We start from the raw sequence: 18,619 nt of genomic DNA, 5'->3' as shown, positions 1-18,619 counted from the left end.
GGATGCCATGTAGCGGCCAAAAGGAGTAACATGCTGGACCATTACAGGTAAGCCACGGCCTCATGGCAATACATAGTTTAATAGAAATGGGTTAATAATTAAGAGAGAGCTAGCTAGTAAGAAGTCTAAGCCACTGGCCAAACAGTTTATAAGTAATACAAGTTTCTGTGTGTTTATTTGGGGCAAAGCGGCTGTGGGACCAGGTAGGACAGAACCTCCGTCCACAGTGGATTGGAGAACAGAAGAAAAGGCTGGGGAATGACGAACTCACAGCTTTTAACTCACCACTGAGGACAATAATGTCAAATTCGCCATTATTGATGGGTTGGTTCTGGTATGAGATGCAGGCATGGAAGCAACCTCGAGAATGGAGGGTGAGCCGCAGGAACACCTGGCATGTCTGCCTGTTGGATGTCACCGACTTCTCAAAGGAGACTTCATTATTCTCTTCTTCTTGTGCACCAAGCTACAAGAAACAAAGCGTGAGTGCACATGCTTCACAAGGAGCTCTCCCATGGCTTCTTTGACCTAAGCCTCACACTTCCTACACGGACGGGCACTACCAGATAAAGACAAGATGGACGGCTCAGAAGTCAAGGGGAAGACAAGAGCTGAGGAGAACAGAGGAGAGACTCTGGCTTTCTTGCACATGGAAAAGAGAAGAAGGCACTTACCTCATGAATGGACAAGCTGTAGTTCTGCTCATCTCTCAGGGACATGGAATTGTTGGTTGGGTTGTCATACTCATCTCGGGGCACTATTTGCAGGGTGTGTGGCTGACCACAGGTCAACACAAGAGTAGAAAAATGGCACACAATTTTGGTCTTGGAAGGAACCACCATTCCTGAAACAGACAATGAAAGAGAATGAAGACCAGAAAGAAAACAGACTCACAGACTCACAGAAACAAATGTTGGGGATTTGTTTTCTGTCGTTGCTTCTGGGAGTGTTTTTATTTTTCTTGTTATTTTTAACCACTTTCTGCACCAAACAAAATGAGAAAAGAATCTGAAGGAGACAGAACTAAAACCACAAATACAGTGCTACAACTTCCCAGAGAGCCTCTGAGGTGGGGCCTCAAAGTGATCGATGAAACCAAGTATGGTGACACACCCTTTAACCCCAGCACTCAGGAGGCAGTTCTGTGAGATCAAGGCCAGCCTGGTCTACAGAGGGAGTTCCACAACAGCCAGGGCTACACAGAAAGATGTTGCCTCAAAACAGTGCCAAGGGCTAGTGAGACAGCTTAGCAGGTAAAAGTGCACGTTGTGGAGCGTGGGGACCTAAGTTTGATCCCAGAGCACACGCAAAAGTGGAAGGAGAGGAAAAGGTGTCCTCTGATCTCTATGCACAGACCTCGAATTCCAATGTGCCCACACTCATACACACACACAAATAAAAAATAAGCACCGAATAATGGCAAAACCAAAACTATAGGGCATGAACCAATGGCAAAACCAATGTTACAGTACAGAAATCCAGACTGCCACACATGTACCCAGATGATTTTTGACAAAGGTGTCAAAGTCCTATCCACGAAGAAAAGACAACCCTCTTATCACATGGTCCTTGGGCTATCAGAGAGCTTCAAGAAGATAGATAGATAGATAGATAGATAGATAGATAGATAGATAGATAGATAGACAGACAGACAGACAGACAGACAGACAGACCGACCGACCTCAACATAAATCTCACATACAAAAACTAGCTAAAAATGGAGCATGGCTTTAACATAAAAAGTGAAATGATAAAAAACTTTTAGAAAAAAAAAGCAATGAAGAAAAATCTTTAGGATCTGGAATTAGGCCAGGCGTTGGTGGCGCACACCTTTAATCCCAGCACTCGGGAGGCAGAGGCAGGCGGATCTCTGTGAGTTCGAGGCCAGCCTGGTCTCCAGAGCGAGTGCCAGGATAGGCTCCAAAGCTACACAGAGAAACCCTGTCTTGAAAAACAAAACAAAACAAAACAAAACAGATCTCGAATTAGCCAGAGATCTTAGACATCAAAAGCATGATCATAAAAGGAAAGAAAAAAGATAGAAGTGAAATTTATCAATATAAAAAATGTTTTTATACTATGGGAGATCCTATTAGGAGGAAAAGAAAGCCAGATTTTAAATATTTGACAAGGGACTAGAGCATAGAATTTACCTTAAAAGGCTCTCAAACACAACAGTGAAAAACCAAAAATTTCTAATTAAAAAATATACAAACATCATGAAAAGATTATTTCACCAAAGAAGATATATAGTTTTCAAATGAACACATGAAATATGTTTATCAGCACTAACCACTTGGGAAATCCAAATTAAATACACGTTTATCAGAATGGCTAAAAAATAGTAGAAAGAGTCTCTGAGGGAGGCATTCAGGGAAAGGAGGCTGCCCAATGCAGAGACGGCTTGTTCAGTCTTCCTTTGCTCTAGACAAAGAGAACTGGGAACCAATCAAATAATCTTCCTAAGACTCCAGCCATTAGGATGTGACTTCCAAAGTCAGCCAAGGTCCTGTTATTTTTATGGATACCAAACTAGCCAAAATCTAATGACATCTTCAAAAAAATGCCAGGAGGGTGTAAAGTACAAGTAGGACTCCAACACACTCAACACTGATGTTGTAGAACCAAGAGTCAAGAGTCAGAAATTACAGCCTGGACCTCAATGTCAGTGGGCATTTGTTATCTGGCATAAAGCATGAAGGAGAGAAGGCCTAGATAAAAGCAGATGCTCTTCAGTGTGTAGTAAAATACATATTGACAGTACCAGTGGATTTGGACTAAGGTGCTTTTACTTGAAAAGATATTTTTAAAAAATCAGAAAAATGTATCTTTCTATTCTGGTATCTTTGGCCTGCAGAGCTCATCAGATTGATTACTCAGCAATTCTATTCCTAGAGAAATAAAAACACATGCCCACGCAGAGACCCATATGCAGATGCCAAAAAGACTTCGAGGCCATCACTGTTTTTCTTACTTGAAAAGAAAACATTGCCTCGAAGCCTGCTGGCCTGAGTGTGAGCCCCAGAGCTCATGTGACAGAGGAAAGAGCTGACACTACAAGTTGTCCCCTGCCTCCACATGCATACAGTGGCCTATATATGTTCCCCCACACAGTAAGTGGATGAATGGACAGACAGACAGACAGACAGATAGATTAGATAGGCAGGTAGGTAGATTAGATAGATAGGCAGGTAGGTAGATGACAGATAGACAGGAACCTGTATGAAAATGTTCACAGTAGTGTTACTCTTGTTAGTCAAGTAATAGAATGGGAAGAAACAACCCAGATGCTCACAACTTACAAAAAGAAACAATACATGGCACATTACTTGTCAAGTAAAAGAAATGAAGAACTAAACATGAAATAGCATGGATGAACCTGAAAGCTTTACATTAGGTCAGACAAGTAAAAAAAAGGCCTCCTATTTTATGATTATGCTGATAGAAAAGTCCAGAAAAGGCAACTCCATAGCAATAGACTAGGGGCTGTAGTTGGGAGTTTGAGGTTTCTTGGTGCCATAATGAAAATCTTCTAAAACTGAATGTAGTGATACCTGCTTAGCAATAAATTTTACAGTCCATTACATTTTAAATTGATGAATTTTGTGGCATGTGAACAAAAATCTCAATATAAGTGTTATTTTTTAAAGGAAGAACTGGAGTCCTGTTGGGTAGCAGAGCACATGCTTGGCATGGAGTCCCAGATCCCACCACACCCTACCAGAAAAGAGAAGAAAGTAAAGGGAGAAACAAAGAATGAACCAAGAACCTACCAGGCTGAAAAATCTTGTAGTAGGGACTATAGGCCACATTTAATCCACCGAGCTTCACGGTAATCTCATAACGCCCAGCCTTGCGCACAGTAAAGGCCACCTTTACCACGTTGGAATTTGGCTCTTGGAGGACTTCCTGGGTCACTGGAATTTCCACTGCTAGTTCGACATGAGAGATGTGAACTCGCAGTCCCACAGGCCGATGTGCAGGGAAAGGCTGTCCATTCTTATAGAACAACTGCAATGGGAGGAGACGGGTGGGCACCCATCAGTCAAAGTGAGGGAGAGAAGCACTTCCCACGTGATGAGAGCACGGGGCAGAGGAAGCAGCTGGCCAAGGTCACACTGGTAAACCACAGTGCCTACCTATTCCTTTCAGTTTTGCTCTTCACATAGTGAAGAGGATAATTCTCACACACACAACAAAGAAAACCATTAAATCATGGACAAGTTCTTTGCCTGTTCGGAGCACAGGGCAGCATACACCACTGAGTTAAGAACACACCAATTTCAACTCGAGGTTTCTGAACAACAAATGCTGCCTCCTCAGTGTTCCCAGCACTGTTATACAACCAATGTAAGGCAGTTAGCCAGCAGCACAGCATCTAGCATTGGCACTGAGGGGAAGGAAGCACCAGGCGAAGGTTGAGGGGTTCAGGCTCACACACCAAATTCAAAGCTACCAGGTAGAGAAGGTGCAGTATGGGTTATAAAGTTTCTTTGTAAAATGCCAAAAAGTAAATGTTTATAGCTTTGTTGACCATATACAACTATCCTGAGTATGCAAATGAGAAAGCAATTGAAGGATAAATGAATACGGCTGTGTTCCAATTAAAAGGCATTTACAATGCCTGACAGTCAGAGCAGTGCACACCATTAATCTCAGAATTTGGGAGGCAGAGGCAGGCAGATCTCTGTAAGTTTGAAGCCTGCTTGACCCACAGAGAGAGTTCTAGGACAGCCAGAGCTACACAGTGAGACTCTGTCTCAAAAAACAACAATGGCAAAGAACAAGGGGAGAAAGCAGGGAGGAGCAGGAGGTGGCATTCACAGAACAGAGTGGGACTTGCTTGGGTTTTCAGGATAGGGTTGCTAATTCCTGATCTACAATCCCTCCTCCCACATTTCCTTCTTCCCTTCTCTTTCTTGTCCCCTCGCCCACCTCATTTTGAGACAAGCTCACACATAGCCCTAGAACTACATAGACTAGGCTGGCCTGGAACTCACAGACATCTGCCTGCCTCTGCTTTCTAAATGCTGGAATTAAAGTTGTTGGTTTTTGGGCTTTTTATTTTTTGAGCCAGAGTCCCATACAGCTTAGGATGGCTTTGAAATCCCTATGTAGACAAGTATGACTTTGAACTTGATCCTCAGCCATTAGCCTCCCATGTACTGGCATCACTGTAGTGCAAATCCAGCCAGCCTCAATACTGCTTTTCTTATTTGAAAAACTAACATTGGGCTTTCCATTTCATCAAAGCTATGTACCCAGTAAACCAAAAGGATAGGAAAATTTAAGGCTCTTCAGATATTAACAATTCCCAAGTTCCTGGGAGGGACTGAAAATCAAGGGAAAATATTAATATCCAGCCTACACCACCCATACAGCACTGGGCTCTGGAAAGCAAATGACTCGGAAACCATGATGGGTACGGAGACAGAAACATTCCCTTACATGCACTCGGAAGGCCATGCTGTGGCCCACCTCATAGGGGTCCTTCCAATCCCAGGACACTTTGCAGGACCGGGGATCCAGATAATTTCCCCGCACGTAGTCATAAATAGTCCGGTCCCCTCGGCGCTCACGGTCTTCATTCTGAAGAAAGCTGACTACACGTGCGGCAAGCTCAAAGAGGAACTTAATTGTGAAGAAGAATGCAACCACAGACACTGTGATTCCACCTATGTAACAGAGAAACATACTGGTCAGCTCACAAAGCTTAAGGAAGTCAAGATGAGTCTGCAAGACTGTAGAAACAAAGGAGACCGGGGAAAGAGAGAAATTTCTAGACCAGGAGTAGGTAACAACAGTACTCAGGGCAAATCCCGCACACTGCCAGTTTTCTGTAAACACAAAGTTATGCTGGAATATTGCCTCACCCTGTCCTAACAAACTGTGGCTGCTTGTGCACCACCCAGGCAGAGCTGAGTAACTGGAAGAATACTGTATGTTTCTCAAAATGGGAACATATTTGCTCTCCTGCCTTTTACAAAAAGCCTGCTGACCCCATTCTATACAATGCCCCCTCCACCTTTCTGCCTGTGCTGCCCTCACAGCAGCAGTCAAAACAATGTGCTTTTTGGTTCTTTCTATTCAGAAGCCTTTTATTCTCTTGTCCACTTGGCAAAAGCCTTCCACAAGCCCCATCAGTTAGAGGTTCCTTCGCTTGGGCCCCTCAAACTCTGTATCTATTAACTTCCTCCTACTCGCCCACCTCCCTCTTCATGGTGTGAACTCCTTACAGGCAGGTTTTGCCTTGATTTGGGCTTTACAGTAAACACTGTCTGGCACAGACTGTAATTACTCAACAAATATTTCCCAAATGAATGAACTTCTCTGCCAACTGTGTGAAGGTACATTTCACACAAGTGAAAATATTTCTCCATTTTCAAGGAAGAGGAGGAGACAGATAAGTAAGCAAATAGGAACTAGACAACAATAACCAAAAGACAAGAAAAAGAACTTTCTATCACATACCAATAACGTAAAACATCAGGTCTCTTCAACGCCAACAGACAGCCGAGGTTCACAGCTGCAACTGCAAAAGAAAATCTATTCAGTGTCTCTCCAACTCTCTTAAAGCCACCTCAGAGGCAGGAGAGAAAGTAGAGCACATGGCTTAAGCCAACCAGCTCTAGTCTAGTGCCTCACCATCCCTGTTCTCTCTGCCAAAAGCTTGATAGGGGCCCATGCCATGTGTCAGACAAATAAAAGCAAGGTCATAGCACTTCCCACAAAGGTTAGAATCTAGCAGCCACTCTTGGAACACCACAAATAGCCTCTTGCTTTAGCTAATTACAAAATGAAATCAGACAGCTTTCATTTTCTCAGACTCTGGGTTCCCAAGACAATTTCCTTCTTCCATGCAAAGTGGTGCTAATTAATGCAAGAAAGAAGACAATGGAATGCTTTCCTCAAATGTTATTCGCCCTCTGAAATTAATCCAAATAAGTAGAAACAACTAGATAAATTGAAGTTTTTGTTTGTTTTGTTTTTTTTTAACAAGTAAACATTATCAACCAGCACTTACTACTTAGTGACAAGAAATATAAAGGTTTCTAGACTCAGATCTTGGAAGCCACAAAATAACTTCTAAAAGGGGAAAGGAAAACAAACACCTGTGTGCTTTTATATCTGATTGTGCTTCATGTTTTTGAGAGAGAGAGAGAGAGAGAGAGAGAGAGAGAGAGAGAGGTGACTCAAGCGCTTGGGAGGCAGAGATGGGATGACTGCCAACAGTTCAAGACTCTGTCTCAAAATCAAAACCTAAGATGCTAGGCATGCATAAGATGCTACACATGCATTAGGCTTGAAGCTTGATCCACCAGAACCCCTCCCTGTTAAATAGGTGTGGCAGAAGCAGCGTGAGAGGATTCCTGGAGCTTGTTGGCCAGTCAGTAGAGCAAAATCAAACTCCAAGAATCAGTTAGAGATGCTGCCTCAAAAACTGAAGAACTACTGAGAAAGACACCCAATGTCAACTTCTAGCCACACCTGCTTGCATGTGCAAGGGCACCTTCATACATATGTATAGACACACCAAACATGTATACATATAAATAATGGAGGCAGAAAATGCCCCCTCCCAATTCTGCTGTTAATAATATATTAGATGGAACTCACAGAGTGGGTAACTTAAGGAAAGGCCATCTCAACTTTCACAGGAATCCCTATAGACCAGGGTCGAACATGCAGCTAGACTGGAATGGTCAGCACGTGCAATCTTGGGTATTCCCAGAAGATCTACTACAGAGACAACATATGGACTCAAAGCTTGAGACCACAATCACTGAGCCTCCTTCCAGACAGTAGCTCATCTCTGGGAACACTATGTAGAAAAGCTGCCAGCATATCACTTACAATCATCTCTGTACCTTTCAGGCTATACTAGATGGTTCCATGGCATCAAACTGGGAGTTTAGGGGGTCTAAGTTACTTCTAAACTGGCAGCCACCCAATATGAAGCTGGACATCCAGCCCTTGGGGAAGCTATGACATCTGACAAAAGTGAAACGCATGTAGCTGAGGACAGACTTGTCATCTCAAGCCTCTTGATCCTTGGATGCAAGGCAGGAAAACTTACCCACCTCTGACAGCTACAAGCTTCCCTCTGTGAAGCAGCTGGCAAACAGTAAGCCAGTATCTGAAGGTAGGACCCAAGCTATAACTAACTGTACCACCTCTGTGAGTGTCACAATTTTTGCTGCTGTAACAAGAGTTAGTATTTTCTGGGTCAACCCCTTTAGCATGACTTTGGTATAACTCCCCATAGCAATGACAGCTTGAAAACCAGAGAGCCTAACAAACAGTCAAATAGACAGGAACAAGGCAGGTGCCTTGATCCTTGAGCTAAGAGTCATAGGTTCAAATTGTGACTCTGGCCAAGCCATCTCATCTCTCTACCAAGTGCCAGTTCTCTTCTCTGTCAAATTGGGAGAATACTCACATGTACATTTGCCATGAGAATTTAGTGAGCTAACACGTTAGGCTAGCACTATACCCCGAAAACAGTGAGTTTTCAGTCTTCATGGTGCTTATCTCTAGAACAAGCATCACAACTCCTTTGTTTCAGAGCTGACAGGAACTTCAGGGAACCTCTACTGACCCCAACACTCTTCAAGGAGAAATGTATTAACAATTACAAAGGACATGGTTTCTCATTGAACCAATAAATCTAACCCTTCAAGAGAGGTCCTCACTCTTCTAATGTGGATGACTGAAATCTTTATAAGAAGTTAAAAACTCATTAAAGCAAGCCAGCCAACAAATACTGAGTGTTTAATGTGTCAGGTACTGGAGAACAGCACAAAACTTAACATCCACTCTTGACACCACCAATAACCACCTTTGCCTTTCTGAGCCCTCAGTCATTATTTCTCCCTATTTGTTTATTTCTCAAATTATTAGTATTGGCTTTTACATCACCTGGACCTTTTCCAGTAAGTCATTTCTTCATCTCTACCACAATCCTCTTCACAACTTACAACCCAGTACCAATGACTACTTCTTCCCAAATGACTCTCCTCCTCTTAGAACATATGAGTAAGACGACAGCTTTGTCATTTCCTCACCCTAAAGGCTGACCTTTAGAAAACATCCCCTGTTCTAACATCACAGCTCAAAACCTTCCCTAAAATACTTAGCCTTCTCCAAGTTTTCTCCAAGGTCACATTCTGAACTTGCAATCTTCTACATCCCTTTCTTGTTTTTAACGACGTCACACAGCCTCCTTGACTGTCAGGGATTCTCTCTGTCCTGTCTGTCCTGCTATCGTACCTGACACCCTACACTGCTGTCCTTAATCACACCTCATACACTATTCATTTCCCCTCACTATCCATCCTCTGTTACCCAGATCAGATCCTTCACACTTGCACATACACACCTGAAATGTCCTGTCTCCATGACTTTTCAAGAGCCACCTCCTGGTATAGTAAACTTGGTCAAAAACCTATGACTGAGAGCACAGACCCCAAAAGAGAAACTACTGCATTGTTAAGCTAAATGGACAAACTGTGTCTGTTAAATTGCCTTCTAAAGAACTATGTTTATATTCACAGGTTACTGCTGTTGTCACCTGTGCTTACTAGAGAACAGGGGAAACTGTAGACTCATAGCCAATGACTACTTCTTGATAAGAACAGAGACTTAAATGTTCAACAATAAATGGGACATCTGTATCACCCTATTCAAGGCTCATGAAGCACTGCAGAGAGAAGGCCAAAGATGGAGACAAGTGGTGGGATGCAGTCTTCCAGACGTGACTTGGCCACTGACTGCACTTTTGAACCCACAGGAGCTATGATTACCATACAAGATCTGCATAAGAAGGAGCCTGATGAAACCCTATCATGGAGAAGGGATGAACTCATGAGGTCCCACCTCTTCCTGAGGATTTATAGGTAGTTAACACATAATATTTCAGGAGATACTTTTTTCAGTGACAGAGCCACTGGTAAAGTACCCATGTTCCTGCAAATATAATCAAAATGTTATTATATACACATACATAATTAATATATGCCAATAAAATTTCTTTAAAGTCATGTCCACTGTCCATACATCCTCCCATTTTCTGTTTTCATCTATGGACTATCTCCTGATCTAGGAAAAATCCTATCCCCTTACTCCCTAAAATTTCTAATTTTCAATTTACAAATTCTACCTACCTCTGAATTTGTACTTAGCTTTTAAAAATTTGTTTTCTGGCATTTTAATTTCAAAGTATCTAATATGTGACAAAAATTATTATTATTATTATTATTATTATTATTATTATTATTATTATTATTATCATTATCATTATTATTATTATGAGACAGGTTTCTCTGTGTAACTGCTCCGTCTGTCCTGGAACTCAGTGGCCTCAAACTCACAGAGATCCACCTGCTTCTGCCTCCTAAGTTCTGGGATTAAAGGTGTGTGCCACCACACTCAGCCCCAGTACAGTTTTTTTTGTTTTGTTTTGGTTTGGTTTGGTTTGGTTTTTCGAGACAGGGTTTCTCTGTGGCTTTGGAGGCTGTCCTGGAACTAGCTCTTGTAGACCAGGCTGGTCTCGAACTCAGAGATCCACCTACTTCTGCTTCCCGAGTGCTGGGATTTAAGGTGTACGCCACCAATGCCCGGCCCCAATACAGTTTCAAAACATCTATTTAATTACCAATATATTCACTTGAACCAATATATTCATTTAAGCTCTTTTAGATACCAAATTACTAATTTAATTCAGTTCAGTAAGTATATCACATGTTCACGAGCAGGGCCATGGGTTCTCTCTCATACATGCTACTTTTGTACAACAGTCTGTATCTACAGCTCCCTCTCTATGCAAACTACACTGGAACCTTCCCAATGTAACAAGCACAAAGCAATGTGGTAAGCATGCCATTCAGCAAAACTTACTTCCCTGAGTTAGCTGACATTCCTCTCTCTTGCCCTTATAAGGTCTCATGAACTACGACACTCTAAGCTCAGGGAGTAACATGAGCATTGATAAACTCTTAATCACAGGTATGTACAGCCTGTAGCTTGTGGGCCACAGCTTCCCAGAAAACTCTGAATTTGGCCCAGCACAAAACCTTTAATCTACTTAAGCATTATGAGATTTTTCCTTACTGGTAACTCAACTGCACAGTTCTAGAGTATGACCTTTGTAGGTGAACAGGTTGTATCACAATATCGAAAGGTTGGACTTTTCCCAGTGAATGAGGGCTTCCCAGCACTAAGTACTCAGGCTAGTCACTATCCAGTGGGCTTTACATATCTTATTCTAAGTACCCTAACTATGATCACAAGATAAACATTATTATTTCACAGGTAAAGCAAACAAACAAACAAACAAAAAACAACCCAAAAAACTGAGTTTAAAAAAGTAAACTTACAGCTGGGCAGTGGTGGTGCATGCCTTTAAAACCAGCACTTAGGAGGCAGAGGCAAGCTGATCTCTGTGAGTTCAAGGCCAGGCTGGTCTACAGAGTGAGTTCCAGGACAGCCAAGGCTACACAGAGAAACTGTCTCAAAAAAAAAAAAAAAAAAAAAAAAAGAAAGAAAAAGGAAGGAAGGAAGGAAAGCAAACTTGCTGAGACTCTCCCACAATGATTTAAGTAACAGGTCCACATCTAACTGAATTCCCCAACTTTGAACCTGTAATGCTGAATCATAAAATAGAATGAAGCTACAGAAAGAGCCAAGTAGTTGGGGAAAAAAGATTTAAGAATACAAATAAATATTAAAATAGAAAAAAGTCCCCCAATCTAACTGTAAAGAATCTCACAGCAAAGCTAAAATTACAAACTCCTACAGCTTTTTTGTTATCTTTTGAAGTAAAAATAACGCATGGCAACCAAAAGAGGAATGCAGTGCCAGTTATCTAGTGTAGAAACATCACATGCTGACTGCAGGGTCCATGCTGACTGCCAGAGCACTTTCAGCTCACACGAAAGGGAGGAAATGCTCAAACAAATGCTGACATACATATTCTAAAATTTGCAATAGCTAATAAATTTTAGCTCCACCATTGAAGATCAGTTGTAAAAGTGTCATTTTTCAAAAATAAAGAATTAGTTCCTTTCTATTAAAAATTGCTCTGGCAGAGTCAGTCAAATCACACTGGCACCCCTGCACCCCTGCATCCCTGCATCTCTGAGGATCTGGCCACTAGTCCATGTTTCACATCCCAGTAGCTGAGTCTCAGCATGATCCATTACCTCAGTGTTGAGACCAGGTTGTGTCCTGTCCTGTTATTCCATGTTGTATAAAAGTGATTTTCCAGGGCTAGAGAGATGACTCAGCAGTTAAGAGCACTGGCTGCCCTTCCAGAGGACCCGGGTTCAATTCCCAGCATCCACATGGCAGTTCAGAAATGTCTGTAAATTCAGGTCCAGGGAACCTGACACCTTTATACAAATGTACATAAAATAAAGTTAAATAATTTTTTTTAAAGAGGTTTTCCAGAGGGCAGTGGTGTCTCATGCCTTCTTTTCTAGCACTTGGGAGGCAGACACAGGTGGATCTCTTTGAGTTTGAGGCCATCTGATCTACAAACCAACACAGAGAAATCCTGTCTCAAAAAAAAGAAAAAAAGAAAAAAGAAAAAGAAAAGTGATTTTCCAGTCTATAGCCTGCCTAAGAAACTCTCTAGTTAACTCCATTTTGAGGGTGGAAGACAACTGTACCTTGATGGGCATGTAAACGACAGTCTGTTCAACACCACCCACAAGTACAGTCCAATATATAACTTATTCCTCAAAGTAGAAAGGGTGTTGCCCTATAAGTTTATCAAAGTAAAATAGATTTGATTCTTATTAAGAAACACAGGAGTTTATAAGGCACACCAGGAAAGGCACTGAGGAAAGGGTACAACTCTCTAACCTGAACTTCATAAAGAGGAAGATGCCTAACTCTGTAACCTGTTATCTGACTACCCTCTGTGTGTGTGTGTGTGTGTGTGTGTGTGTGTGTGTGTGTGTGTGTGTGTGTGTGTGTGTGTGTGTGTGTGTGTGTTTGCACTGAAGCTTTACTAGACCCTGAGGTCAGCTTGGCTCTGGTTCTGCAGCCTGACTTTATGGTGGCAGCAGTTGCAGCAGTGTCCAGCTTGTTCACATTTTATTCCTTTAGAGACTCTTCATTCCTATCAGCTTCCCAGGTTCTTTCTCCCAGGCCTCTTGAAAACACTCTGAGTCTCTTCAGCCTTTTTTAACCCTTTTATAACCTACAACTGAATGGAAAAAGTGTATGTGTGTCTCAGGAGAGAGAGTTTACTCCATGATGGGTAATGTACGATTCAAGAGTTAATATTAGTAATTAAGACTGGAGTAAGAGAACATGCATTTGTCTTGGCCAGCTATCAGGAAAGAGGGACTACTTGGCAAATTGCTGCCAATAAAACAAACCACTGTGCAGTGTGAACCTACTGTTCTCCAGTCAACTGACATTGTAGAAAGGTACTTGCCTATGTTACTGACACAGTGAACTTAATATAATAATACTTACCTTTAAACGAGGGCCCATGTTCTAAGAAGCAAGTTATTCACCAAAGCAGCTCACTTGTCCTCTAACTTACACATGGAAAAAAAAAAAAAAAAAAAAAAAAAAAAAAAAGCCAAAAAGTCACCAGAAAGGACCTGTCCAGCAGATATTCATTGAGGTTATGTGTGTCCCAGTAAGCAAAGAGTCAGGGTTTGTGCACTGAAGCGGTTGAATTCTGAGGTGAATAAATACAACCCAAGAATATATCATCCCTGGACTTCTCTCGTGTAAGATGAAACCAACCACAAAAGATGCATTTGTTCTGGTGTACCAGGGTCCTCCTATAAAGAAAAAAGAGTAAGTGCAGTAAGTTTTTGTTTCTGAAAGAGATTCTACAACCTTCCCCGTTACCCCCTCCCCCTCCAAAAAAAGCAACCTAGCAACAGAGGAGCTACAACATGCAGTTAGTATACTAAAAGTAACTGAGTGTTAGTAAATTCTGACCAAGCTTCCCAACAGAACGTCCATACATAGTGCTAAAACAACTCTAACTCCACAAGGGCAGTCACTGCCTACAAGCATGTCACTCCCCAGAATCTCCAGCACTTCAAATGCTCCTCTTTCAGCAGAGGTAAGCTAGGGGCAGATTTAAAGGGACTCATCACAGCCTCATGTGGAGCTGCAGCCTAATGGGGCTGGGTCACCGCATGGGAAGCATGGGGGGGAGAACTGGGATGAAAGCACAGCAGAGGCTCACCAAGGACTCAATACTCAGTTGGAAAGCAGCAGCAGCGGCAAAGCTTTAGGACCTAAGCTATCTATCTGCCTATGCAGGCTGCCTCCTCTGCATCTGTGCACATAGTTCTAAGACATGGGAGAAGATTACATTATCAGGGCTGGAGAGATGGCTCAATAGTTAAAGGCACTGACCACTCTGGCTGCTCTTCCAAAGGACCTGGTTCAATTCCCAACACCCACATGACAGTTCACACTGTCTGTAACTCCAGTTCCAGGGGATGCAGCATCCTCACACAGATATACATGCAGGAAAAACCCCAGTATACATTTTTAAAAAATGACATTATTGCTAAAATTTTAAAATCTGGCTAGGTGTGATAATGCATGCCTATAACCCCAGCACTTGGGAGACTAAGGCAGGAGGACCATGAATTCAAGACCGAAAAAGGTGGTGAAGAGTTATAAAATCTGCACCTATAAGTAAGGGAAGGGAGAAATCCCATCAACTTTTGAACTAAAGTTATCAAGTAAAGTCAGTTCATAACTCTCAAAGACATGCAGGGACGGGATGTAGCAGAAAGGGATTTATGGGTATACACACACACAAAGAGTTACCGTAAAGCAAATGGAAACAGGCTACTAGCCAGTAAGTGGGAAGGGACAGTCTCACCAGTGGCACAAACCACTATCAGCACTTCCTAACTCACAATGCAGATACAGTTCTCTTTAGACACAGATACGGGACTATTTATCCTGAGTTTACAGTCCAGGACATAAACAGCAAGATACATTTTCAGTTACTCACAAAAATTAGCAGACAGTCTGGCCCCAGTGCCAACATTTTTAGTGACCATTCTCCTATCTTTCTGCTTAGGGAAACCAAGGGAGAAAATACAAAGTGCTAAACAAACCAGAACAGAAGGACTGAAGGCCAGCAGATCAAATAAGTTGGCAGACTTTTATAATTAAAAATGAGTAAGTATATGCATGCATTTTAACACATGGCATTGGACTTGCCAAGTACATGAGCCAAAACATGGGTCAAACAGCAATTGGAACCAGTTTAAAGGATCTACAAACAAGGGAATAGTTATGTAAACTATTAAAGATCCTCATGATAGAATGTTATATGATAATCTAAAAATGAAACTTTTGAGTAACAAAAACACCACATTGGGAAATGCTCACAAATAAAACATTAAATAAAAAAAAAAAAAAAACAAGCACACTGTTCATACAATACCAGGCCCTATCTTAGAAACAGCACTATATAATTACATAATGACTTTAAAAGGGCGGCTGGAGATACTCCTCAGTGATTAAGAATGACTACTGCTCTTGCAGAGAACCTAACTTAGGCACCCAGCACCCACACTGGGCAGCTCACAATCACCTGTAACCCCAGGTCCAGGGAATCTGACACCTCCTTCTGGTGTCCATGGATGCACACATAAGGACTGCTGAGACAGAATCACATGTAGCTCAGAATGGCCCTAAGCTCAGCATGTAGCCAAGCATGGCCTCATCTCCTGATTCTCTTGCTTGTATGTCCCAAGCTCTGGAATTTAGATGTGTGCCACTATGCCTGGTTTATCAAATTCTTTTTTAAGTGCCGGTGCCTGCAGAAGCCAGAGGAGGAGGTCAGATCCTGCGGAGCTGGATTATAGGCAGCTGTGAGCTGCCCAATACAGGTACTGAAGACTAAACTCAGGTCCTCTGGAAAAGCAGTACACACTCTTAACCACTTAGCCTTCTCTCCAGTCTCCGTTTTCCAAATTTTTAACAAAGCACAGACAAGTAAAATGTTTCTATTTCTGTAGAACATTTAATTGGGGGGGGTATTTTCTTTAATGGGGGGGTAGAGAATAGGCAAATTATCTTTTGGGTTTGATTTTTTTCTTTTGGAGATAGGGTCTCATGCAGCCCAGGCTTGGCCTCAAATTCACTATATAGTCAAGAATGACTTTGAATTTTCCCTCCTGCCCCCACCTTCAGGGCTGGTATCATAAGCAAACACCACCTTACTGGGTTTAAATTACCTTTACTTAAATAATGAAATGGCATAAAGAAGTTAAGATAAAACATATTGACCGGGCATTGGTGGAGTACACCTTTAAGCCTAGCGGTTGGGAGGTAGAGGCAGACGGATCTCTTCGAGTTTGAGGCCAGCCTGGTCTACAAAGCGAGTTTCAGGACAGGCTCCAAAACAATACAGAGAAACCCTGTCTTGAAAAGAAAGAAAGAAAGAAAGAAAGAAAGGAAGGAAGGAAGGAAGGAAGGAAGGAAGGAAGGAAGGAAGAAAGGAGAAAAAAATTTTTCTTTTTTTCTTTTTCTTTTTAAAGAGTTATTTATTATGTATACAGTGTTCTGCCTGCACATCAGAAGAGGGCACCAGATCTCATTATGGTTGTGGGCTACCATGTGGTTGCTGGGAAGTGAACTCAGGACCTCTGGAAGAGCGGCCAGTGCTCTTAACCTCTGAGCCATCTCTCCAGCCTGTGAAGTTTTATTTCTAATCATTATGGTTTTAGTGGCTCTTCAATTCTGTGATCAGCTACTTGGCTATTAAACCAAGTAACTCCTAGTTCTAATATAATCAGTCCCTACTATGAATATGTTTATACCAATGTCCAAAGTCTACCACATCATCCTGGGCTGGGGCTGGGCCCTTCCCCATGTGTCCAGGGGAAGAGTGCATCCCTTCACGTGGGATGGGCTCTCCCATTCCTGACTCTTAAATTTAACTCTGATTTAAAAGCTTCATGTCTATATTCATAGGACAATAAACCTGAAGGATCAAATACATTACCATTCCTAAAATTAATTTAATACATACTAATGACTCAGTCTGTTTTCAAAATTCTATTGGAACATTTTTTAAAGATTTATTTATTTTATGTGTTTGAATATATCTGCATGTATGTACGTACACCTCATGTGTGCTTGATTAAGGCCAGGAGAGGGCATTAGATCCCCAAGAACTGGAATTATGAATGATTATGAGCCATCAGCTAGGTGCTGGGAACCAAACCCAGGTCTTCTTCAAAAGCAGCAAGTGCTCTTAACCACAGAGCCATCCTTCCAGTCCTCAAAGTGCTATTCTAAGAAGTCAAGAAAACACTCATGTTAAGGCCCACTTCAGGTACATTTAGAGATAGTGGCAGCATGCAGGAGTTCTATTAACACTGGCTGGCTTCACAAACCAACATAGAATATAAGAAAAATGTATTTCTCAAATGTATTTCCAATGTTTAAAAAAAAAAAATCAGCTGGGACAGGTCTATAGGGTAGAGTGATCTAACTAAGAAGATTGCCAGAAATAAAGCATCCTAGCATATGCTTTGAAGTGTGGTTTATAATTATGCTGTCTTAATTTTACTCTTGGATTTTTTTTCTTCCCATCCCAACCCCCACCATAAAGAGCTACCCTCCCCAATAAGTTTATACTCTTGAAATATTTATACAGTTGTATACTTCTGCTGTCTTGGTTCAGCCAAGTTCTACGGTTTTCATTTATATTCTTTCCTCATCAGTCAGCCTCTTCAGTCTTTTAAGCATTCCTGTGGGTCTCCTGTGAACTCTCTCCAACTGGTCCCCAGCACTCTTGTAATGAGGTGCCTCCAACTGACTGCAGCCTTCCAGGAATAGCCCAGTCAATCAGAACAAGATGAGCTCACCCTCTTCTGTCCCATGACATAATACTTCTGAGTGGGCAACTCCCCAAATCACAGAAAGCTGGTGTGTTGCCATACTAGACTAAACCCCATTCCTTATCTCTCAGGTCTAGGCACTGGGGCATGCAGAACACGACAAAACCCAGAGCATAAATGATATATGTCTTGCAACATCTCTCTTACTGGAGGAGAAAGTGAGCAGAGAGGAAAAAGTATTTTCAAGTTAAATATGCAGATAAGTACCCAGAACACAAAAGTTCTATGAATTTCTAATGCTAAAACATGGGTGTGTTCAAAACAGTCGTACATATTTATACTTAAGACCAAAAGGCTCGTTGGTGCTGGGCTGCCAGCTGCTGCCCCTGCCATGGTCCTGAAAGCTCTTGTGCATACAAGCCTGAAAAACACACACTTCTCCTGCACCCAGGTCCCCACCCACTACCGAACTGCAAATACTAATTTACTGCCGTTTCCCCATCTCTAGAGAGCTTTGTTTTCCCTTTGGTTAGATGTATTTTCTAAAACTACAGGAACACTTCAACGTGTTAATTCACTGGCAACCCAACACCTTCGGTTCCTCTGCACGACTCACTCTTCATTGCACGTTTCTTGAGCATCAGCCAGACTACCCACTAAAAGCTGAAGTCCTGAGGCACAAGATAAATAAGACAGGATTCTTCCACTTCCTTTTCCACATTTCTTTTCTCTTTCCTTTTTGTATTCGAAATCAAGTGCAAGGCCTCAGA

The 18,619-nt window shown here is 42.0% G+C and overlaps 1 protein-coding gene across 4 annotated transcripts in view; it reads right to left on the bottom strand.

Annotated features, from left to right (window-relative positions):
* The window catches only part of Arel1 (apoptosis resistant E3 ubiquitin protein ligase 1), a 47,012-nt gene that overhangs the window by 15,224 nt on the left and 13,169 nt on the right, over positions 1-18,619 (bottom strand). For 3 of the 4 annotated variants that reach the window (XM_027418524.2, XM_027418526.2, XM_027418527.2), the window contains exons 2-7: positions 13,486-13,802; positions 6,472-6,532; positions 5,449-5,675; positions 3,774-4,011; positions 675-844; positions 286-466 (exon numbers count right to left, since the gene is read on the bottom strand). In XM_027418524.2, the coding sequence (XP_027274325.1) occupies positions 286-466; positions 675-844; positions 3,774-4,011; positions 5,449-5,675; positions 6,472-6,487 (832 nt within the window). In that variant the 5' untranslated portion in view covers positions 6,488-6,532; positions 13,486-13,802. The remainder of the gene's footprint in view (positions 1-285; positions 467-674; positions 845-3,773; positions 4,012-5,448; positions 5,676-6,471; positions 6,533-13,485; positions 13,803-18,619) is intronic. The other variant, XM_027418525.2, reaches the window with a different exon arrangement.

Source organism: Cricetulus griseus, chromosome 5 (assembly GCF_003668045.3).
Source record: "Cricetulus griseus strain 17A/GY chromosome 5, alternate assembly CriGri-PICRH-1.0, whole genome shotgun sequence".
NCBI lineage: Eukaryota > Metazoa > Chordata > Mammalia > Rodentia > Cricetidae > Cricetulus > Cricetulus griseus.
Note: the sequence above shows the minus strand (reverse complement) of the source record. Positions and strands in the feature narration are given on the sequence as shown.